This window comes from Bison bison, unplaced genomic scaffold, assembly GCF_000754665.1.
Source record: "Bison bison bison isolate TAMUID 2011002044 unplaced genomic scaffold, Bison_UMD1.0 scf7180017864390, whole genome shotgun sequence".
NCBI lineage: Eukaryota > Metazoa > Chordata > Mammalia > Artiodactyla > Bovidae > Bison > Bison bison.
The window spans coordinates 6,066,034-6,090,681 of NW_011494962.1; the positions used below are offsets into that span (position 1 = coordinate 6,066,034).

The 24,648-nt window shown below is 39.0% G+C and overlaps 1 protein-coding gene across 4 annotated transcripts in view; it reads left to right on the forward strand.

The window, feature by feature from the left end:
• PTPRO (protein tyrosine phosphatase, receptor type, O) overlaps positions 1-24,648 on the forward strand; it is a 257,373-nt gene that overhangs the window by 169,482 nt on the left and 63,243 nt on the right. For all 4 annotated transcript variants that reach the window (XM_010858738.1, XM_010858735.1, XM_010858736.1 and 1 more), the window contains 5 exons: positions 5,141-5,261; positions 5,604-5,797; positions 7,106-7,217; positions 12,281-12,432; positions 13,858-13,978. In XM_010858738.1, the coding sequence (XP_010857040.1) occupies positions 5,141-5,261; positions 5,604-5,797; positions 7,106-7,217; positions 12,281-12,432; positions 13,858-13,978 (700 nt within the window). The remainder of the gene's footprint in view (positions 1-5,140; positions 5,262-5,603; positions 5,798-7,105; positions 7,218-12,280; positions 12,433-13,857; positions 13,979-24,648) is intronic.

A 24,648-nucleotide genomic window follows, 5' to 3' on the forward strand; every position in this document is an offset into this window, starting at 1 on the left:
TCCTAAGGCCCACTTGACTTCACATTCCAGGATGTCTGGCTCTAGGTCAGTGATCACACCATCATGATTATCTTGGTCATGAAGATCTTTTTTGTATACTTCTGTGTATTCCTGCCATCTCTTCTTAATATCTTCTGCTTCTGTTAGGTAAATACCATTTCTGTCCTTTATCGAGCCCATCTTTGCATGAAATGTTCCCTTGGTATCTCTAATTTTCTTGAAGAGATCTCTAGTCTTTCCCATTCTATTGTCTTCCTCTATTTCTTTGCATTGATCACTGAGGAAGGCTTTCTTATTTCTCCTCGCTACTCTTTGGAACTCTGCATTCAAATGGGTATGTCTTTCCTTTTCTCCTTTGCTTTTGGCTTCTCTTCTTTTCACAGCTATTTGTAAGGCCTCCTCAGACAGCCATTTTGCTTTTTTACTTTTCTTTTTCATAGGGATGGTCTTATTCCCTGTTTCCTGTACAGTGTCACAAACCTCTGTCAATAGTTCATCAGGCACTTTGTCTATCTGATCTAGTCCCTTAAATCTATTTCTCATTTCTCACTCAGTTGTGTGCAACTCTTTGCGACCTCATGGACTCTAGCCCACCAGGATCCTCTGTCCATGGGATTTCCCAGGCAAGAATACTGGAGTGGGTTGCCATTTCCTCCTCCATATACATAGAAGCCAAAGGCTAAAAGTGTAGAGAGATATTGTAAATTATATATGAACCAGAAAAGTCTGATCTAAGTGCTTGCTGACAGTGGCTTCTTTGAAACGCAAATGTGAAACTGTTGATGATTGTAGGCAAGGAGGGAAAGTAGAGGGCAGAAACTGGACCACTGTTCTAGGTGTTACCTCAGTTACCAGAAGAGGATTGTGGTAGTATTACATCATTACATTATCATCATCATCACACACACGTATATTTTCAAAGAAGGAAACATCAGTTCAAAAATCTCAAAAATTGGCCTAGAGAGGAATCCAGAATATGCTCTCACCAACCCTGGTCTGTCTTAGGTTATTTCTTAAAGCAACCATTACCCAGAGGGAAATAAATTATATTTCTTCAGTTCTCTTTTCAGTGGTATGGTGATTATGTTAAATCGAAAATTCAAAATGCAGCTCAAAAATAAGAGTGATTCTAAAGTCAAACACAGATGAATAATTAACCACAATGTTTTATTCTCTCATACTTTCCTTCTCCCTACTTTTTCCCTACTGTCATCTCATCACCTGTACCACAGGATCACTGCTTTATCAGTTACCATCACCCATGAGATTCGGTGCTAGTTCCCCTGCTCCTCCCCACAGTTTCATTGATTTGTTTTCTAGGAGGTTCTGTGTGAGATGCTAGAAATAAGAACAAATTTGATTTGAGCCTTGATTTCATGAAGCTTAGAGTCTAGTGTTGCATGTAGATATCTTGAAGTGAAGTGAAGTAAAACTCATTCAGTCATGTCTGACTTTTTGCAAACCCCACAGACTATAGCCCACAAGGCTCATCTGTCCAAGGAATTCTCCAGGCAAGAATACCGGAGTAGGTAGCCACTCCCTTCTCCACAAGATCTTCCTGATTCAGGGATCAAACCCAAGTCTCCTGCATTGCAGGCAGATTCTTTACCATCTGAGCCACCAGGGAAGCCCCTTGGTACCTCTCAATTTGAATTTGTCCTCATTAAGTGTATGTACTTCATGTCTGGTTGCTGTTTTGTGTGAGTTCATACGTGAATATTCATGAGAAAGAGAGTTTTGTAATATGTCCCTGTTAACAAGCATTGTAGTTCTATTCACTAATAAGCCTGCGTCAATACAGTGAGCATAATAAAGCCAGTGCTCAGTGTCATATAAAGGACTCTCCAAAGACTTACACACAATTACAAATTTCACAATAAAGAAGCATCATGTAATATATGGATGTATATTTAATATCTTTTAAAGGCCAGGTCCATTCTTTTTTCCATTAAAAAAATTTTTATCTTCACACATGGCATGTGGGATCTTAGTTCTCCAACTAGGGCTCAAACATGTGCTCCAGCAGTGGAAGCATGGAGTCTTAACCACTGGACCACCAGGAAAGTCCCAGTGTACATTTATTTTTACACGTGGTCTGCTTGGTCCATACGTGTTTGGTGACAATTTACAGGAGTGTATAATAACTAAGTGACTAAATTGGAAAGAAAGACCAATCAGTCAATCAGTTTGTTAGCTTTACAAATGAGGAAATGATAGAGCTAAGAGGGTGAATATTGAAGGGACCTGCCTGCCGTCACACAACTGATTAGTATCAGAGCTGAGACCCCATCTCAAGTGATTTGACTTCTAGGAGAGAACTTTTTCTTGTGCATTACAGATGATACACTACGGGAAGGTCATCCTCACCACTCATCCTGATGGAGTCAAGAGTGTTGGCTAAAAGCAGAGACTCTAGACTCAAACAGAATTGAGTTTCAGACCTGATTTTAGCAGCTACCAGCTCTGAGTTCTTTCTGTCTAAGTCTTACCATCTGAATCTGTAATAGAAGGAGAAGCATATCCTACTTCATAGAGCTGTAATAAAAATAAGAGGACTTGATGCTTAATGCAATGTTTGGAACATACCAATAGTAAGGTGTGCTGGAAATTAACTTTTATTATTATGCAGACCTAACTGAATACTTTTTGTGTCAAGGGAAGAAGATGAAGAGGTTCTAGAGATTCTCCATAGAAACTGAGTAACTATAATAAGTATACAGAAAGATGTCATGGAAAGAGGATTCCATAATATATACATAAGACCATTTCTGGGGAATTCCCTTGTGGTGCAGTGGTTAGAACTCCAAGCTTCCACTGCCAGGGCCCAGCTTCAATCCCTGGTTGGGGAACTAAAATCCCAGAAGCCATGTGGGTCATCCAAAGAAAGAGAGAAGACCATTTCAGACTTAAAAGAACTCTCATCTAGTTTAACCTCCTTGTTTATATTTTCTATGCTCTATGGTGTATCTTTCCTCCATTTCTTTAGCTGAGAAAGGATAGGGCCAGGGCCTACATGGAAATGCATTGGGCTGGATTGAATTCTTTGGAATGGAGACAAAGCCAGTCAGAAATAAGAGATAGGAAATACTGGAATGCAAACATGGGGTGAAAATTGGAGAAGGAGTGTGGAGGAATCCTCTAGAGAACGAAACATGTTATTTAGTAAGTAGAGTATTACTACTTGGGGCTCTCCATGTGGTGCTAGTGGTAAAGAACCCATCTGCCAATGAAGGAGAGGTAAGAGAGGCAGGCTCAGTCCCTTTGTTGGGAAGATCCCCTGCAGTAAGAAATGACAACCCATTCCACTATTCTTGCCTGGAGAATCCCATGGACAGAGGAGCCAGGCAGGCTATGGTCATAGGGTTGCAAAAGAGTAAGACATGACTGAAGCGACTTAACACTAGTATAGGAACATTTCCCCTGCCTACCTCCAATCCACCGCTTAGCAGGTCCAGGATAAAGAAAAAGGTAGGAAGGAATAGAAGTGATGTAGGTGCCTCAGTAAATATTTTAAAAATATGAGGAAATTAGTATTTATATTAATAATTTGTAACTAAAGTCAAGTTCAATATCATTTGCCCTCCTCTCACTTTTTTAGTAGTGTGATACATATACACATTATTAGTTCTTATTTTTTTTTTGGTTCTTATTTTTTTTTAAGGCAATGTAATTTTCCTGGGATGAATTTATTAGGATAGCATATTTAAGTGGTTATAATTCCAGGAAGTCATTTGAATAATTAGAATCAACCACTGCCTAAAATATTATCAAACCAAAGAAACTTTACCATCATTCTGAAACAATCTACCCTCTGTGTGTTTTTCGAGATACTCTAAATGAAAGCAAGGTTACATTGGCAGGTATGTTCACATGTTTACAATTGTTGTTAAGTTTAAAGGAAAAGTTTGGAGCAATATTTATGGTATAACACCTGTATGGCTCAATACTTAATTGTTTATGGATATATGTATCAAAGAAGGTCTAGAAGACTGCCCCCCAAAATGTGGGACGTGGTGAGAGGAGACCAGAAAGGCTACAAATTGACCTAATTTGCTCTTCTACAGTGTGACCAGTTTTAACAATGAGCACTATTAGTTTTACCACTTAAAATGTGTTTTAAAGATATAAAACAGTACTAGAATAAATCCCACTTGATCGTGGTGAATGATCCATTTTATGTATTGTTGAATTCAGTTTGCTAATATTTTGTTGAGAATTTTTGCATCTATAGTCATCAAAGATATTGGCCTGTAATTTTCTCTCTTGGTTTTGGTATCAGGGTAATGGTAGTCCTGTACAATGAATTTGAGAATGTTCTATCTTCTTCAATTTTTGGAATAGTTTGAGAAGGATAGGTATTAACTTTTCTTTATATATTTGGCAGAATTCCCCTGTGAAACTGTCCAATACTGGACTTTTGCTTGCTGGGAGATTTTTTTTTTATTACAAATTCAGTTTCACTACTAGTGATCAGTCTGTTCCAGTTATTCTTCCTGATTCAGTCTTGGCAGGTTGTCACAGTAGCCTTGTAAAGTGCCTGCTGCTGTGTCTTGGTGCTTTGCCCATATCATGAAGTGGAGGTCACGATGCTAGGCTTCCAGTACCAACACTGATCCAAATATGTGACCTTGGCTATTCTCTAGCTTTACCTTCTCGATCTACTAAATGAGAGATTTGGACTAGATAATCTCTGAGGTCATTTCCATCACTATAATTAGATATTTTATGCTTCTAAGTGTTGAGAGACTAAAAGACATTCCTGCACTGATCTTTGTATGTAACCAGCTGACACTACAATTTAGGATGTCAGACTATCCTTATTTTATTGCTGATTTGATTTTGGTTAGAGGCTGATGTGTCTCTAGTGTACATAATTACAATTGACATTGATGGGTATAGAGCAGTTCACAAGGTTTATTAAAGCCAGCCATAGAATTTGAATGTTCTGGGTTGCCTTCAGCCTTCTCATAAACTATAAATCATCCTAATATTGAAACTTGACCTTCCTCAGTATGAATAAAGGCTTCTGGATTTCAAAGGCATTTGTGAGTTTGCAGTGTCCCTGAATACAATGTTATCCTCTGAGTCACACGCTGAAAACCCAGTTCTAAATAGATCTTATTGGGTGTTTGGTTTAAAGGTGAACTCAAGCAAATCTATTATTGAAAATCTTGTTCCTGGTGCCCAGTACCAGGTTGTGATGTACCTAAGAAAAGGCCCTTTGATTGGACCACCTTCAGATCCTGTGACATTTGCTATTGGTAAGTTGCCAGCCACAAGAAAAATACCTTTATCAGAGTACTGTTTGGAGGGGTGCCATGTCTAAGTTCTAGTCATTATCATCTGTTATGGGAGGTCCATACTTGTTCTCCCAATATTCAACCTTCAGAGTAATTAATGACCACAACTGTATACCCGGAAGACATTCTTAGCATTCATTACTTAGGAAAAAGAAAATCTCAGGCAAATATGGTTAGTTTTCACTGATTGCATCAAAAAAGTGAAATACCTAGTCAGTCAGTAAGTAGAGATGTGAAGCCATTGTTAAGATATTAAACATTCCTTCTTGACTTTCTTTTTTCACTCCCCTCCCTTCTTCTTAGTTCCAACTGGAATAAAAGACTTGATGCTCTATCCCCTGGGTCCTACAGCAGTGGTTTTGAGCTGGACCAGGCCTTACTTAGGAGTGTTCAGAAAATATGTGGTCGAAATGTTTTATTTCAACCCTACAACAATGACATCAGAATGGACAACCTACTATGAAATAGCAGCGACTGTCTCCTTAACTGCCTCAGTGGTAATTTTCCTTAACCAGCTGTCACATTTTCCTGTGTCAACATGCATTCACATACTAACTGTGTCTGAAAAAATTATTATGTCTGTAAACTAGATCATTTGTAAACACATGCAGGTAACTTGCTACTTTCAAGTTTGGGATTGTTTTAGCTCTTAATTTTATTTTTGTATTTTGAGAGAAAGAGAAAACTGTGTGAAACTGGCTTTCACTCTTAACTGAGTGTATTTGTTAATCCCCAATTTAGTAGACCTGTCACATGCTTGCTTCTTTGGTGGCTCAGCTGGTAAAGAATCTGCCTGCGACGTGGGAGACCTGTGTTGGATCCCTGGGTGGGGAAGATCCCCTGGAGGAGGGCATGGCAACCCACTCCAGTACTCTTTGCCTGGAGAATCCCCCTGGACAGAGGAGCCTGGTGGGCTATATAGTCCATGGGGTCACAAAGAGTCAGACATGACTGAGCAACCAAGCACATCACATGCTTATTGTTCCTTTCTGCTCCTAAAACAGAAAACATGTTTTCCTTTAGTTATTCAGTAGTGAGTGGATACTTCTTGAGTGATGACTATTCTTAACATCAACAAATCAGTTAAATACCTGCAATGTCAGACCATTAGCGATGTTCTTCAAATGAGCAGGTAAAGATTGCTCTTTCTGAGACTGGAATAATTTTAGAAGTACAGGTTATCTACAGGTCACACAGAAAGCAAACAACTGTCCACTACTCAGTTGACAACTCTCATGATTGTCACCCAGTATGAACACATGCTAACAGTCCAAGATGAGAGAATATAGAATTGTGAAAGATCATGTTTTAGAAATAGGAAGATGTGTCCGTCCAGTCACTTACAAATAAGTGCCAGTTCACTTGTGTAATTTAAGAAACTGCAAATGAAAACCCATTTTCAAACTATCTATATCTTCAAATAATTTTTTAAATTGTGTTAAATTTATGTGTATCATTTTATTTACATCTCACTTAATTCCAAAAAGAATATTTTAATGGAAAATTTGAGAAGTACAAAATCAACTGTAGACAGTAAGTTTCCTCTGTCCATGGGATTTCCCAGGCAGCAATACTGGAGCGGGTTGCCATTTCCTTCTCCAGAGGATCTTCCCAACCCGGGGATTGAAGCCGCATTTCCTGCATTGACAGCCGGACTCTTTACCACTGAGCCACCAGGGAGGCCTCCCAAAGGCACAGAAAGGAAATTAAAAATTACTCATTTTTTCATAGCCTAAGAGAAATATATAACTCTATTCCAAAAATATGATTTTCCTTCTGGGCCTTTTTCTTCTTGCTTTTTTTAGAGGATAGCGAATCTGTTGCCAGCATGGTACTACAACTTTCGAGTTACCATGGTAACGTGGGGAGACCCAGAACTCAGCTGCTGTGACAGCTCCACTATAAGCTTCATAACAGGTGAGTGTGTGGGAAGTGGTCCCATGAGAACAGATGCCTATTTTGAGGGAGTTCTGAAGGGGCTCATCTCCAGAAAATGCCAGTCCTTCACCCAGGACCGATTGAACATCACTTTCATGGAAGACGCTGCTTCTGCTGCTGCTAAGTCGCTTCAGTCGTGTCCGACTCTGTGCGACCCCATAGAAGGCAGCCCACCAGGCTCCTCTGTCCCTGGGATTCTTCAGGCAAGAATACTGGAGTGAGTTGTCATTTCCTTCTCCAATGCATGAAAGGGAAAAGTGAAAGGGAAGCCGCTCAGTCATGTACGATTCTGTGGGATCCCATAGATGGGCAGCCTACCAGGCTCCTCCGTCCATGGGGTTTTCCAGACAAGAGTACTGGAGTGGGGTGCCATTTCCTTCTCCGTTCATGGAAGATGATATACTTGATTCTGAAAGTTCATGATTTGTTTAAATGATAGCCTTTAAAAATTAAAATACAATTTTTCTCTGAGTTACTGTCCTTGATTTCTTTTTATCCTGAGTCACTGACCTTGATTTATGCACCACTGTTTGGAATTGATTAGAATCGAGATGTAACAGGCAGAGCTTTCAGCTTCACACCGCACTGAATTGATTTTATCCATTTGATAATTGTATTTGCTAGAGTGCCTCCATTTCCTTATTAATTAAGCCATTTGTAAAGTCACAGGCTGACTGCAATATGGTCCATGGCAGGAATTAAAACAGGCTTGCAGACTTGTAGACTTGGGTGTGAGTCACAACTTTGCTGCCTCTACCTGTAAACTCCAGCAATTCTTCTAATTCTCAGGTTTTTTCAGTTGTAAAATAAGGATAATAATAGTATCTATTATCTGTTACTATTATCTATTATTAGGCCCCAATTAAATAAGCTATTTAGCAAAATACATGGCCCAGACTTAAAGTACTTACAGTACTATTAGTGATGGATCCTCAGAACCTTAAATTATGTATTAATAGTTCCGTATCATATGTCAGAGACAGCAGAGGTGGGCAGAGGTAGCAGTTAAGAAGAAATTCAACCAAGAACAGTAACCCTCATTGTCTGAACTAAGATTGTTCAAGAACTTTTGATGGGACTGCAAAGCTGTCATTAGAGTTATACTGAGAAAAGAAAAATATTGCTTAGATGAAGAATAACTGTCAAAATATTTCCCTCACCGGGCAGCTAGTTTTATAGGCTTAAGATGTATCAATTAAAAAACAATGGAAAGATAGTAATCTTGTGGATTCTTATACAGTTAACTTACATAGTTCACGGCTTTTCTTTACTGGCCAGTTTCTGGTACTTCCTTTGTTCCAGACGTTAATGGTAATATTAGAGTAGGAGAGTGAAAGGCCACCATAAAAAGAGAAAATGCCAATTATTTGACAAGCCCTGTGTTAGGCTTTTTGACTGCATTAATAATCACATATTTAATTATAATTAAACTTCACTGTGTAAGTAATTCATACACTTAACTTGATTGAGATGAGTGGTCTGAGAATGCTCTTTCCTTGTCAGAAGGAGAAGCTGTCTAGAAAAAGCCCAGACTTCACATCTGATCACTTATTGAGCAGATCTGACCTTGCTAATTTCCAGCTACAGAACTTTGAGCAAATTAACTTAAGGATCGTGAATTTCTATTTTCTCACCAGTAAGACTGAAAATATTGCCTAACAGGTGGCTAATTGGGCAAAATTAACTGTCTTAGAACTCACTGCAGTGTCCGGAAACTACCTGGACAGAGGCTCTGTGGTGTCTCCCAGGGGTGACATCAGAAATGAAGTATTAATAGGATTTGGAGTTCTGGACCCAAGTGCTTTAGGTGTGCCTTTCAAAGCTGGAACCACCTGGGAATAGGCAGAAATCATGAGATAACAGTTTAGGTGGACAAAGCAAGTGTGCATTCATAAACTTTGGTTAGTAAGCAAGCTACTTGCCTGGGTGAGCAGTCTGTTGTCTCCAATGAATTGATCTTTGGGAATTTCTGGTTTTTTCCTGGGATCAACTACTAAGTCCTGCTGACACTGGCAGTCCACAGTCTTACCTAAGCATATTGACACAGATGGCCTCAATTTCCATATCTATAAAATGGGCATAGGGACTTCTTTGGTGGTCCAGTGGCCAAGACTCCTTTGCTCCCAATGCAGGGAATTCAGGTTGCATCCCTGGTCAAGGAACTAGATCCCACATGCCCCAACTAAAGATCCTGCATGCTGCAATGAACACCGAAGATCCCACATGCTGCAAATGAGACCCAAGGTAGTCAAATAAATAAGCAAATAATTTTTAAATGGGCATAATAATACCTCACAGGGTAGTTGTGAGAATTAAATCATGTAATCTAAATTGTTATTAAAACATATATGGTACCTGAGCTTTATTTTTATAACTATATCTAAAACTATTTGAAAATTTAGCCTTTTTAGGGGCAAAGGGAGCTTTCTTCCCTCATTTCAATTTTAAAGCAAGTGAAGATCTGATACTTCACTTTCATATGCTTTTTAATCGTAATCCAAATTGACAAATTGTGTAGTATAAGAGAAAATAGGAATAAAATATTTGAATAAGGTCTGATTTTTAGGCCCTCAAGTCTACCATCTGGCAGGCAACTTGTCTGCAAGTCAAGTTCGTAATCACACTAGTGTACCAAGTAATGTTCAATAAACAAATAGTGACCTCTGGTGGTCTTTCAGCAACACACCGGATTTGAAAGCAACAACATCAAGGAGAATGATCTGAAGACTTGGTACTTGTGATGGGGAGACGTATATGTCTGGCTTTGTAATTTAATTTTTTTAACTCTTTATTTTGTACTGGGGTATAGCCAGTTAACAATGTGATAGTTTCAAGTGAACAGCAAAGGAACTCAGCCATACTTGTACATATATCCATTCTCCACCCAAACTCCCCTCCTTTCCAGGCTGCCACATAAGCAGAGTTCCATGTGCTGTACAGCAGGTCCTTGTTGGTTATCTATTTTAAATATAGCAGTGTGTACATGTCCATCCCAAACTCCCTATCATTTTAAATATGTGTCATGTCTTCACTCAAGTTAGAACATGAGAATATACCCTTTGAAGAAGCATTAAGCATAGGTACTTGTAAATAATGAAGTATGTAGAAATATGTTAAGCCAGGGTTATTATGCTTTATTAGAATTTTCTGCATTATGATATGGGTTTGTGCTACTTGTTATAGATATTGTTGACAATTTAAAATTTTCATTGTCAAACATATAGAAATGCTATTCATACACAGTATGAAACAGAAATGTATTTTTTACTCTGTTGAAATCTCTTCAGTAAACAATTATTTCTGAAAATATATGAATATTCATTATATGTATTAGGGCATGTTGAAAAAAATGTCTTTTTTTTCAATTACGATTTATTATCTTATGTATTTATTTTTGGCTGTCCTGGATCTCTGTTGCTGCACGCAGGCTTTCTTAGTTGCAGTGAGTGGGGCTACTCTTCATTGCAGCGTGTGGGCTTCTTATTGCAGTGGCCTCTCTTGTGGATCACATGTTCTAGGTACATGGGCTCAGTAGTCATGGCATTTGGGCTTAGTTGCTCCCCAACATGTGGGATCTTCCTGGACCAGGGATCAAACTCATTTTTCCTGCATTGGCAGGTGGATTCTTTACCACTGAGCCTCCAGGGAAGCCCCAAAATAAGTCTTTTTTAATGTGTAGAAATTCTCCTCCAACCATTAGTTGATTTGGGGCTGAATCTTGCAAAGAAAACTTGCTTGGCTATATTCAAGATCACATGGAATTTAAATTCAACTGTGTATGTGTTTGCTGAAATCTTCAGAATTATCAGTTACTCTTAAAAATAATTAAAGTATGCTTTCAGAACTTATGTATTACAAAGCTTGTGATGAACTCTCGTCCCCTACTGGGATTCTTAAAAATTTTAAAGTGTAAGATTATAAAATAAATTAATAAACTTGGTGTTAGAATTTAGCTTTGAAGCATGATTTTCAAAATCCCTTCCTTCCTTTCTTTAATACTTGCTTCAGCAACTTTATTTAGAGCCCTACCTTCCACAAAGCACTGGGCTACACAGTCAATGCCATTGTCTTGTTATCTTATGGACATATTATTTATTTTTCTGTCCCTTTACTCACTGATTCTACTGTCTATCCTGTAACCTTCTTTGCTGCCACAATAAAAAAGATTTATTTTTACAGGACCCCAGAGTTTTCAGTACTGCTTGGAAAATAAGTTCACCAGTGCCTTAATAATATTAATTTATTGATGCAGCAACAAATTAACCGAACAATTGACCCAAACTAGTTAATATTTTAGTAATCTTATAACTGAAATTTTTGTAAAAAGGCGTGCTCTCCTCAGGCATAGTTGAGTCTGACTGTCCTGGGTCTGAGCCACGCAAGGTAACATCCCACAGAACAACTGCCCACCTCATACCATCCAACTTCACTATATTACAGACATGTCCACGAGTCCCTAGGACTATCATGCGTGCTGTTGTGCATGCATGCTAAGCCACTTCAGTTGTGTTCTAACTCTTTGCAATGCTATGGACTGTAGCCCTCCTAGTTCCTTTGTCTATGGTATTCTCCAGGCAAGAATACTGGAGTGGGCCAGTATTTCATTCCTGCCCCAGGAATGAAACTCCCATCTCTTATGTCTCCTGAATTGCCAGGCGGGTTCTTTACCACTAGTGCCACTTGGGAAGTCCATCATGAGGTGTGAACTTTAATTCTTTAAACTCTGTATAGAGTTTGGTTTCCCTGGTGGCTTAGATGGTAAAGAATCTGCCTGTAACGTGGGAGACCTGGATTTGATCCGTCTGGGGATCCCTTTAAGAAGATCCCCTGGAGAAGGGCATGGCAAGCCACTTCAGTATTATTGCCTGGAGAATCCCCATAGATGGAGGAGCCTGGCGGGCTGCAGTCCATAGAGTCACATAGAGTTGGACACGACTGAGTAACTAAGCACAAGCTCTGTATGGGGTTTCATGTTCTATTGATAAGTTCTTTAATTACTGGTAGTCTACTAAATTAAAGTGTGTTTCTTTCCTCCATTGTAGCCCCAGTTGCTCCAGAAATCACGTCTGTGGAATATTTCAACAGTCTGTTGTACATCAGTTGGACCTACGGGGATGACACCACAGACCTCTCCCATTCTAGAATGCTCCACTGGATGGTTGTTGCAGAAGGAAAGAAGAAAATTAAAAAGAGTGTATGTTTCTTTGAGTCCCAGTATTGGGCACCTGACATTTATTTGCATATACTATTGAAAATCATGAAGCAAACATTTACTGAGACATTAAACAAGTGTTTGCATGCCAATTAGCACTGTTTTTGGTTCTGGAGATTGTGTGTGTATGTGTGTGTGTGTGTGTGTGTGTGTGTGTGTGCATGCGTGCGTGTGGACGCACACGTGCTCATGTGCATGCTCAGTTGTGTCTAATTCTTGCAACCCCAAAGACCGAAGCCCGCCAGGCTCCTCTGTCTGTGGAATTTTCCAGGCAAGAATACTGGAATGGGTTGCCATCTCCTCCTCTAGGGGATCTTAGAATCCAGTCTCTCTTGAGTCTCCTGTATTGGCAGGCAGGTTTTGTTTTTTTTTAACCACTAGCACCACCTGAGAAGCCTCTCTGGAGATAGGATAGTGAACAAAATTGAAGTCCTTTTTTGATAGAGCTTACCTTTTAATTTTTAATAGTTGTAGTTGTTGTAATTGATTTCACCTATATTTAAAGTTACGATTTGAGCTTTTTCTTCGTAATACCAAACATTTTCAAGAAAATCACAGTATTTTCACTTTTTTCTCCATATGTCCCTAACACCCTCAATATTTGGAGACTTTGGAAGTACTGATTTCTCTCCTGGTTTATTAAGCTTTTGCATTGTACTAGTTAGGGTACCAACTAAACAATTGAAATAAAAAAATTTTTTAAGATTGTGGTTTAAAAAATATCAACATCTATATCTCTCTCAAGGTGCCCAGGACTAAAAGGGTACCTCTGCCATGAGAGATTATTCAAGAGTCCAGATTTGTTCTATTTTGCTGCTCCATCTGCCACTGCGTATAGTCATCACCTGCATAGGTTAACTCCACTCACCTTTACAGCCACATTCCAGCCTGCGGGAAGGGAAAAAGAGAGGATGTGGAGGCCCAGCACTTAAAAGGTGTGAACAAAACTCTAAGTTGACCATGAGACTTCCTCTAACAATCCATTGATTGGAATTGGGTCACATGGTCCCCACTATCAATATTAGAAACTGGAAAATGTAGTCTTTAGTTAAGAAGCCAGGTGTCTGTGGATATGGCTAAGTTTCCTCTGAGCTTCTCAGCTTGGGCTGAGCAATGTTCCTATTTTTGCAACCCAGTAATTGCTTTTTCTAAAATTTGCTGTGAATGCAAGAGGGACAAAAAAAATCGTAGTAATACGTACTCCAAACAAAGGAATTAATCACAAAAAATTGTTCTGATCTGTGTTGTGCTTATTTAGAGCTACCTTGTATTTGGCTCAGTTGAGGAATTTGTATCATTTTCAGAGGAAATAACATATCCATAAGGTTTAATCAGCTGTAGACTGCAGCACAGAACAGAGATGGGAGCCTGTGATAGCCCTACAGCTTGATTTTGGTGATCTTGCAGGTAACGCGCAATGTCATGACTGCAGTTCTCAGCTTGCCTCCTGGAGATATCTACAATCTCTCTGTAACTGCTTGCACAGAGAGAGGAAGTAACACCTCCATGCTCCGTCTTGTCAAGCTAGGTAAGAAGAGAACACAGGTGTGTGTGTGCAAGTAATCATGCTGGAGGACTAGTGTTTGTATCTCTTGGTTTAGCATGGTCTTCTCAACTCAAAGAAATGGAAAAAATTGGCTCAGTGTCTTTTATAAATGCAAAAAAGACTTTACACTATCAAAAAAAGTACATTCAACATATGTTTCTGTGAGGACAGTGTCTACTGTGTTGGGAGAAGGGAGTTCATTGTTCATAATAAGATTAGAAGAACCACAGAGTCAGGATTTTAGAGATGGAAGGACCTTAGCTATTATCTAGTGCGATATTCTCAACCCTATCAGATACTGTTTCCCTTTTACATAAATAAAGCTGAACTTCATACATAAAATAATCCACATATTGATTTTTCAAATTTGATGTAGCATCCTAACTCTAAGATAAAATCAAGATAAAAGGACAATAATTTATATTAAAAAAATAACAGGGATTCCCTATGTATGTGTTCAGGTACAGCTTTTAACTCTTCTAAAAGTCGTAATGGGACTACTTGATGACTACCTACAATGAAAATGAATAAATATGAGTTTGTAAGAAGTAACAAGAACTGTAGTTCTTCCATACAAGAAGGATAAAAATAAAGGAATGAACAAATTCATATTAACTCATTTATTACTATTAATTAAAAATAAATAACTGTCAAGCTTAAGTGTAGCTGGGCCCTAGAATAAAAACTAGAGTTAGGAGAAATATTAAGACAGTAGATATATTTGCTTATGATGAAAGAAAGTGGAAGATAATGTTGGTTAGAATGAGGATAACATGTTAAGAAAAATGATGAGCTGTAAGAGAAAATGAGGAAAATATATTCTTACAAATGAGCTGGAACTTATTGCATGGTGTTAAAATAATTATATTATGAAAAGCAACTGGGAAGTGACGCTATGTAATATATATGTTTCGGTGCTATTCTCTCAAATCATCCCACCCTTGCCTTCTCCCACAGAGTCCAAATGTCTGTTCTTTACATCTGTGTCTCTTTTGTCTTCTGTATGAATGTTAGTTCAAATTTGCTTCCAGGTAACTGGAATTACTTGAAGACTCTGCCTGCGTTTCCCAGGGCTTTCTCTTTCCAAGTTTCTAGATGCTTTCTCCAATTCATTTGGTATGTTGGTCTCCCTTACAGTGAAAGTTGAAGGGTGGTCTTACCAAAGTAGCCTTCAGTGGCCTATTGCTTTGCTGTCATTTTTACGTGACATTATGAATGATCTATGAAGTCTCAGGAATATGGGTTAAAGTCATAAACTGGAACAATTACACTCACACAAATAGGAGTGGGAGTAAGAAACTGACTTTGTTTCCCAAACTTGCCATTGGGTTTTGAGCTTCCATATTTCTCCATTAATGAACAGGATTGCCTATACCAATTTAGGAAGTTCCTTTAAATGTTTCAAGTAGGGAAGCAAGTTACCACAGCAATTATTTCTAGTGAATCATTACCCTTAGAATCAATCAGCTTTTCCATGTTGGTATATTAATATCAGACAGAATATTCCCTCAATCTTGTTCCTCTCTGAAAGCAAGACAATCTTTATATAATATATCTGTCCTCAGCCTTTTTTTTCTGGAAACAAAATAACATACTTTTTATCCATTTGTCTAAAGGTCTATTTTCCATTCTCTAATCATATTATTGTGTTTTATAAGCTATTTTAATTTTCTACAACACAATGCCTTCTCTGCTGTAGATACTTAATAGGTATTTGTTGAATGGAAATGAAACTACAGACTTCAAAGTTGAAATTATTATTATTGTTAATATTTAGCCAAAACAAGTTCCATCTTTCAGAGAAGTGAAATATTTTGCTTTAGTAATAACTGAATTGCAAGTTTTTTTCACAAAACATTCATTCTTGCCATCTGAGGAAAGAAACCATTCTATCAGTGAATCCAGAACATATAAATTAATCCAAAATGGTATACTACCAAAATTATCTGGTTATTATGTCATCAATGGACATCCAGGAGAAGACAGTACTGCTAACAGTGCTGTTTACAAGGCTTTGAGCCAGTCATCCCATTAAGAATTTTAGATTGCCAAGAGTTTCATGGTACTACAGTGATAAATGATGGCAGTTCCCTTTGGTAGTCAACACAAATGTCAATCAAATCTGCATTAAGACTTGTCATTTTACAAGTACTCATTGGTCTGCATGCAATCATGGCTTCAACCAGCAACCAGTCATAAATTCTAGTCTTGGTGAATCCACCTGGAGCTCTGGTGAAACATTAGGAGGATTTGTAAGTTTACATCAGACAATCAGTTTTCCAACTGAAAAAAAAAGGAAAAGAAGGAAGGAAGCAGTCAGGGAAAGAAATAAGAATGAAAAAAAAATAAGAATGAGATTCATAAAATAGATCGATGGTAATGTTGCAGGAAGAAGGACCTGAGAGTGGGCCCAAGAGTGGGCTTTTGTTTAACACTTGGAAATGAATTGTCTGAGGAGACACACATACTGACAAAGCAAGAGATTTTATTGGGAAACGGTGCCCAGGTGGTTAGCAATAGAGTAAGGGAAACCAGGAGAACTTCTCTGCCATGTGGCTCACAGTCTAGGGTTTGATGGTGATGGGATTAGTTTCTCTGGGCAATCATTCTGACTCAGGATTCTTCCTAATGGCACACACATTGCTCAATCAAGATGAATTCCAGCAAGAAGGATTCTGGGAGGTTGGTGGGACATTTGGACTGAAATTTCTCCTTTTGACGTTTTCTGAATTCTTCCAGTTGGTGGTAGCTTGTTAGTTCTATGTCCCTTACCAGGACCTTCTGTTGTAAGATAACTCATGCAAGTGGTTACTATGGTACCTGGCCTGGGTGGGTGGTCTCAGTCAGTGGTTCCTCTAACAGTAATAGCATATCTATTCATTAATTTATTTAACAAATATATGCTGAGAAACTTCTAAACACTGTTCAGATGCCAGACTTCTTATGTATGTGTGCTCAGTTGTGTCCGACTCTTTGCAACCCCCCTGGACTGTGGCCCACCAGGACCCTCTGTCCATGGGATTCTCTAGACAAGAATACTGGAGTGGGTTGCCATTCCCTCCTCCCAGCAATCTTCCCAATCAAATCCAGGTCTCCCACATTGTAGGCAGATTCTTTACCTTATGAGCCACCAGGAAAGAGCATTAAAATAGGGCAGTACAATGCAGATGGCTTTCCAGTAAAAGCTTTCTCTGAAGAAGCAATGAGAAGAGATCTGAATAACAAGAAAGGACCAGCCACGAAAAGGTTGGGCAAGAGCACCTGGGCAGAATGAATCAGGAGAATTCAGATTATATAGGATTATAAGGCTTGGAGTTGAGATTTTATTTTCAGGTTGCATATGTGAAGTCATTTAGAGAATTAAACAAATAATCTGACTTATATTTAAAACAATCCTTCTGGTTGCTCAAGGGAGAAAGGATTTGGAGGTCAAAAATAAAGGTAGGGAAGCAGTTAAGGGGTTAGTCATCACTAACCTTAAAAACAGCATTCTAATTCAAATAAGTGCCATGGGAAATGATGGTGACTTTGACCAAAATGGTAGGAAGGGAGATGGAGAGAAGTGGGCAGAATTCTGGAGCTGTTTTGGAGGTTGTGGCCACAGAACTTTCTGATGGGGTGAAAACAAGAAATGAGAGAAAGAGAAAGAACAGCTCCTAGACTTTGCCCTTGAGCAACTAGGGTGGGGGTCGGGCAATTTATTGAGATTGAAAGGACTAGAAAAATTAGAAGAGGAGTTACCTGGGCACAAGTTGAGAGTCAAGGATTCTTCCTCAGACATTAAAAAAAAAAAAATGCAGTTGTCGAGTAAAGAGACTATTGATATGTAGTTAGTGTTAGTCACTCAGTTGTGTCTGACTCTTTAAGACCCCCTGGACTGTAGCTTGCCAGGTTCCTCTGTCCATGGAGTTCTCCAGGCAAGAATACTGGAGTGGGTGGCCATTTCCTTCTCCAGGAGATCTTTCCGACCCAAGGCTCGAACCTGGGTCTCCTACACTGCAAATTCTTTACCATCTGAATCACCAGGGAAGCCCATTGATATATGTGTCTGGAGGTCAGGGGAGAATTCTAGGCTGGGAATATAAATCTGGGAGTGACTGAATAATTAGATACTAATTAAAAATAGAGAAAAAGAGCTCTGGTCTAGGCAAGAAGAGCTACTCCAGTATTTAGTGATTGAGCAGAGAAAGAGGAGACAGCAAGAGAAACATGGAAGAAAGAGGCAATAAAGTCAGAGAAAGGAAAAAAACTGTATGTACACCAACATTGTAAGAGGTCTGCTTTATCCTGACCACAGACGTGTTCAGACAGGTTCAAGGTAAGCACTCAGATAACTTTAGCTCTGGAAGAGATTTGGAAACAATTTAGTGTCATGTCCTCCCTTGGGCAAGCTGAAATCTAGAGAAATCTGACCCACATTACACACTGTTGAGCCTGGATCTAGAAACAGTACTTTTTAATCTGTTTCTTGCCTTTTCCTGGATTGGGGGTGGATTTTTTCTAAAACTTCATGTTTCTATGAACACATTTAACAGAGCAGGGAAGAGCCTCACACCCATTCCTGTGGCTTTCTGTTCCTGTTTGGGAATTTGAGCATTGTGAAATTGACTTGATTTCCTAAGTCTCAGTCATGAAAGTTTTTATATAGATTAGAAATCTTTAAAACATAATTTGACTATGGACACAAATATTAGGAATTGGAAGGGATATTTGAATCTTCTCACTTCTCCTAACTTTCTCTCTCTCACACACACATCAAATTTCAGTAGATTACAAATAATTATATCCATTTTGATGAAATGTAATTTCTGACTTTATAAGAGCCCAGCCATTGCAAGGTACTGGCCTTCTGAGTCTCATTCTCAGTTGAGAAAATGTGTTTAATTCTTGTGTTGAAGTCACTGAGTTTACAATTTTAAAAATAGTTACTTAGGTATAGGCAATTCTTATTTTTGGTAAGAAGTGAGTGAAGTGTTGTGAGTCACAGCCAACTGATGTCTAAAGTACCACTCCCGGGCCACCCATTCCTTTCTGTGAATCCTCTTCCAATGAGTGACTAACTTGTTGCTGCTGCTGCTGCTGCTAAGTCGCTTCAGTAGTGTCCGACTCTGTGCGACCCCATAGACGGCAACCCACCAGGCTCCCCCGTCCCTGGGATTCTCCAGGCAAGAACAGTGGAGTGGGTTGCCATTTCCTTCTCCAATGCATGAAAGTGAAAAGTCAAAGTGAAGTCGCTCAGTCGTGTCCGACTCTTAGCGACCTCATGGACTGCAGCCTACCAGGCTCTTCCATCCATGGGATTTTCCAGGCAAGAGTACTGGAGTGGGGTGCCATTGCCTTCTCCGGACTAACTTGTTATCCCCCACCAAAACAAATAAGCAGAAATGAGTTCAATAATAGGATGAATACATCTGTGTCAATGTAGCACAGAGAGGGGACAGGAAAATGGACGAATGAATGGATTGAAGGGAAGAAGGAAGTGAGAAAGGAAAGAAAGTATGCATGTTATTTATATCTATACATAGAGACAGATATTTTTATTTCGGTTTCCCTGGTGGCTCAGAAGGAAAAGAATCTGCTGGCAATGAAGGAGACCTGGGTTCAATCCCCAAGTCAGGACGATCCCCTGGAGAAGGAAATGACAACCTATTCCAGTTTTCTTGCCTGGGAAATCCCCTGGACAGAGAAGCCTGGTGGACTACAGTTCATCAGGTCATAAAGAGTCAGACACAACTGAGGAACACTTTAGGTAGTTATTCTATTAATTTGGGGTAATCGTATGACTGTGGTGGCTGGCACAAAGTTTATCGAGTAGAACATATATATATACACCACCAGTCAATTAGCAGCTAATAAAATAACTAAGGTACTCTACTTTTAAAAAATTAATTTATTCTATCAACAAATCTGTACTTAACATTTATTGTGTGCTACAGACTAATCTAGGTGCTGATGATACAGAAATGAACGAAGTTGACAAAAATGTCTACCCTCATTCTCATGGAGAAAAAGAAATGATCAAATAAGCATAAGGATGTCAAGTGGTGATGATTTTTTGGAGAAAAATGAATCAGCAAATGAGAAAGGAAAGGAAAGTTCTGGGCAGCTGGGGGGATGCACTTTTTGCAGAAATGGAGATAGAGTAAGCTTTACAGTGAAGATGCTATTTCAGACAGATCCTGAGGCAGCTGCGGGAGGGAGCTGGGCAGGTAACTGGGAGAAATTATAAGAAGCAGCAATGTAGGGAGGGAGGTAAGAGGGTGGCTTAGGATGGGAGGATACATGTGCACCCATGGCTGATTCATGTTGATGTAATGCAAAATCCATCACAATAGTGTAAAGTAATTATCCTCCAGTTAAAATAAATTAATTTTTAAAAGAAAAAGAATACTATATAAGTGGAATTATACAATATGTAACTTATCAGGAATTTTTTGTTCGCTTGGCATGATTTTCTGGCACAAGATTCATCCAAATTGTTGCATGTATCAATTGTCATTCCTTTTTTAGTGCTGTGTAGCAGTCCATAATGTGGCTATACCGTAGCTTACTTAATCATTTATCCATTGAAAGCCATCTGGATTGTTTCTATTTTGGGACTATTACAAATAAAGCTGCTATGAACATTTGTGTAAAAAAAAAAATCAGCAATGTGCCCAGCAAGTTCAAGGAAAAGTCAGGAAGGCAGTATGGCTGAAATGGAACGAACAAGAAGAGGGAAGAAGGGTAGCAAGGGAGCAAATCATGCAGGGTTTTTGTCTTTCATGTTTTATCTCTGGCTGCTCTGGGTCTGAGTTGCTGCGTGAGGGCTTTCTCTAGTTGCAAAGAGCAGGGGCTACTCTTTGCCGTGGTGCACAGGTTTCTTATTGTCACCTGCGAAGCCGAGAAAATGGGCAGTAGCTAATGATAAAAAGATCCAGTTGTATTTGTTTAGCTGTTTTTTGTTTTATTTTTCCTTCCCTTTAAGTGGATTGAAAAACCTTGTCTTTGAGCTAATCAGAATGATTCAACAGAGCAGGGGAAATGATGATGCAGGATAGTTAGAGGTGAGATTTGTTGGGGTGGTGTCTTTAATTGGGCCAAAGGATTTTGGACCAGTGGAGGGGGTGGCCTTAGGCTGGGTGGCTCTGTAGTAAGGTAACAAATGACAGAGTACATGGGCATTATGGGGGTGTGTGAGTAAATGGAATTAATGGAGGAAGCTTGTAACAGTTTTCATCTGTTTGACCTCTTATAAACACATGAAATTTCCTTTGGTTTGCAGAGGAAACCCACTTGCATTGATTAGGCTGCCATGCATATCACTGTTGCATGGCTCCATTCCTGGGTGCAAGACAAATCGATACCTGTCCTCAACATACGTCTCCCCCATTTCTCATCACGGTGGTTTTCTGAGTAACGCTGAAATTTTCCAGCTGTCCACAGCCCTGTCACACTTTCAGCAATTCTTAAAAGCATTTGTCCTCCCCACTGTAAAGTGACTTGCATATTTTGCTTGTTTCTCTTCAATATATTACAAGAATCTGGATGATGGACTGATGGGGCAGCTATTGTGATGTCTGGCACAGATTAAATACACAATCAAGTTCCTGCTCTGGAAAAGTTGGTCTTCTGGACAAAGGAAGTTTCCAGAAGTTTCATCATCTGGAAGTTTCATCATCCCCAGTTATATGGAAGTTAATGGAAAATGTTCATATGTTTAGGAAGGAAGTCGGGTGCAGAAGGGAGACCCTTAACTGGGAGTATTTGCCTTCACAGTCAAATTGTGTCATCTTAGAAAGATGACTCAGGCCCTTTGAATTTCAGCCTCCTTTTCTACAGAATGAGGTTCTGGACTAAGCGATCTTTAATGTTCCTTTCAGTTTTAGGATTTAGTTCATAACTGAGTTCAGAGTAAAGGCAATGAGGCAGATGACACAGTAAGAGTAGTGACTTTTTTCTGGGAATTGTGCAATATGTAAGTTCTAACTTAAAAAAAAAATGCCAAGCAAAAACACATATTCCTGGAACCAACAAAGGAGGAAGTAAGATCTTTTGTTTTAAACTAAGTAAAGTTCAAAGAGAGATTTCTCTGAAAAATGCTATAAATCTATAGAAGCTACTTGAGCTGTACTACCATAAACTTACCCAATGATTCATAGAAAAGGATTTTACTCTTGCCATCATTTAGCCATCAAGAATTTATTTAAAATGTAATGGAAACAACAGGACTTCCCTGGTGGCTCGGTGGCAGCAAATCCACCTGCCAATGCAGGAGACAGAGGTTCAATCCCTGGATCAGAAAGATCCCCTGGAGAAGGAAATGACAACCAACTCCAGGATTCTTGCCTGGAAAATCTCTTGGACAGAGAAGCCTGGTGGGCTACAGTCCATAGGGTTGCAAAAGAGTCGGACAGGACTTAGCAACCGAACAACAACAACAATGGAAATGAAGGGATTCCTGAGAAAAGTCTATGTTCTGTACATAAAATGGGCCTAATATAATTTAGTGCTAAACATTTGCCCGAATTATTATATATTCTCCAGTGTTACTGTAATGTTCTAATTACTTATGAAGTTTATGTAGGAAAAGAAATCTGAAGTCAATAAGAGAATAGGCCTGAGAAATGTCAGATCTAACAAAAGTGTCTTCTTTAATAAGCATTTTCCTCTATTTAATTTCATGGCATATCAATCTTAACTCACCCTTAGGGTTTTTTTTTTTTTTTTTCCTTTCAAAGAGTGCTCTCTTCTGCAGATGTTGTTTTTAACCAAGTTGAACGTAACTTATGCAGCTTTAACTGCTTAAGTCACATATGTTTTCTTTGGCCAAGTTCTACGGTTTACACTGCTTAAGGTAGAAGACTTGAGTTGAGGAAAATAAAAATAGATTTCAAAGACTTACTATACTATAAATGTTAAAGACCAACTTTTGTGTGAAGAGGATGGTAGCAATTTACTGTCAGTCAGGCTGAGGACTGAAAATAGATTTTGCCATGTCAGTCATTTTTTACAATGTTTTTCTATTGAATTCTCCATATCTTCAATGTCACACATTTGTAAAACGACTCACTAATTTTAAAGGTGTAAAACACAAACAGAATAAAACCAGTTGGCTTTCATGGATAGCATCTTAGCCTCATTAACATAATTCAATCAGCAGCTAAACAAATGGGTCACATTAAACTAAGAAACAATATAATAACTGTCAGAGATAGATGGATTTTAGGCAATAAATATCTTCCATTCTGATCCAAGGCTGAATGTTATACCTGACTCCCTTTGGAATTCCCGAGGAAAGAAAGAGATTTGTGCTGGAGCAGAGAATGAGAATCAAATACTTGCTCATACTTCACTAGAGGTCACTTCACTCCCCAGAGATCCAGTATCGTGAACCTCTCATAACCAATCCTACATTAAATGGGAGGGAGAGCATCATGGCTCTCCATTCAGTCCATGTTCTGTGCCTGGTACTTCATTTCCTATAAAATTAGGTTGGATTCCCAACTCAAACAGGAGTGGCATTGAAGGGGAGAGATGAGAAGGAAAGAGAGGGCAAAGCAGTCCAATATAACACTTGCAATGCTGAGAGTATTTAAAAACAAACAACGCTGTGGGCCTTCCCTGCCTGTCCAGTGGTTGAGACTCTGCGCTTCCAACGCAGAGGGTGCAGGTTCGATCCCTGGTTGGGGAACTAAGATCCCACATGCCACAGAGTGTGGCCAAAAATTAAAAACAAACAGCTGTGTATCTACATCCCATTTTGTAAAAATAGCATGTCTGTCTCTTTTCTCTGTGTCCATAGATTCACAAATCAAATGTCATGGATTTTGAAATTATTTTAAACCAAAAGACATCAGACATATGGAGAAGAGGAATTTTTAAAAAATTTTAAAATATCATTTAGGTAGAAAATGATAACCAGATCTTCCGTAACTAGTATGTCCATGACTCTTTGTTATATACAGTGTCTTGTATACATTAAATTAAAGCTCATTTACTCTTCATAACATTAACAAAGTCTTCATATCTCTCCCCTTTGTTAACTAGATTGAATTGGAAGAGACTGTATTAGTACAAAATAGCCTCATTGTACAAAGTATTAGCAAATTTTGGGGCTGCCAAAACAAAATACCACAGACTGTGTGGCTTAAACAAAAGAAATATATTTTCTCAAAGTTCTAGAGGCTATACGTCTAAACCCTAGTGAACTGTGCGTGCAGAGTATCCAGGTTGTGCCCTCCATAGTTGCAGGAAAACCAGCTCAGGGCTCCCGCAGATACTACATTATGGTGAGTTGTATAATTATTTCATTATATATCACAATGTAATAATAATAGAGAGGCTTTCCTGGTGGCTCAATGGTAAAGAATTTGCCTGCCAATGCAGTAGACGTGGTTTCAATCCCTGTGTCAAGAAGATCCCCCGAGGAGGAAATGACAACCCAATCCAGTATTCTCTCCTGGGAAATTCCATGGACAGAGGAGCCTGGAGAGCTACAGTCCACTGGGTTGCAAGACTTGGACACAACTTAGGGACTAAACCACCATCATAATAACAAAAATAAAGTGCACAATAAATGCAATGTACTTGAACCACTCCAAAACCATCTCCCACCCCACCCTTGCCCCAGATCAGGGAAAACTTGTCTTCCACGAAACCGATCATTAGTG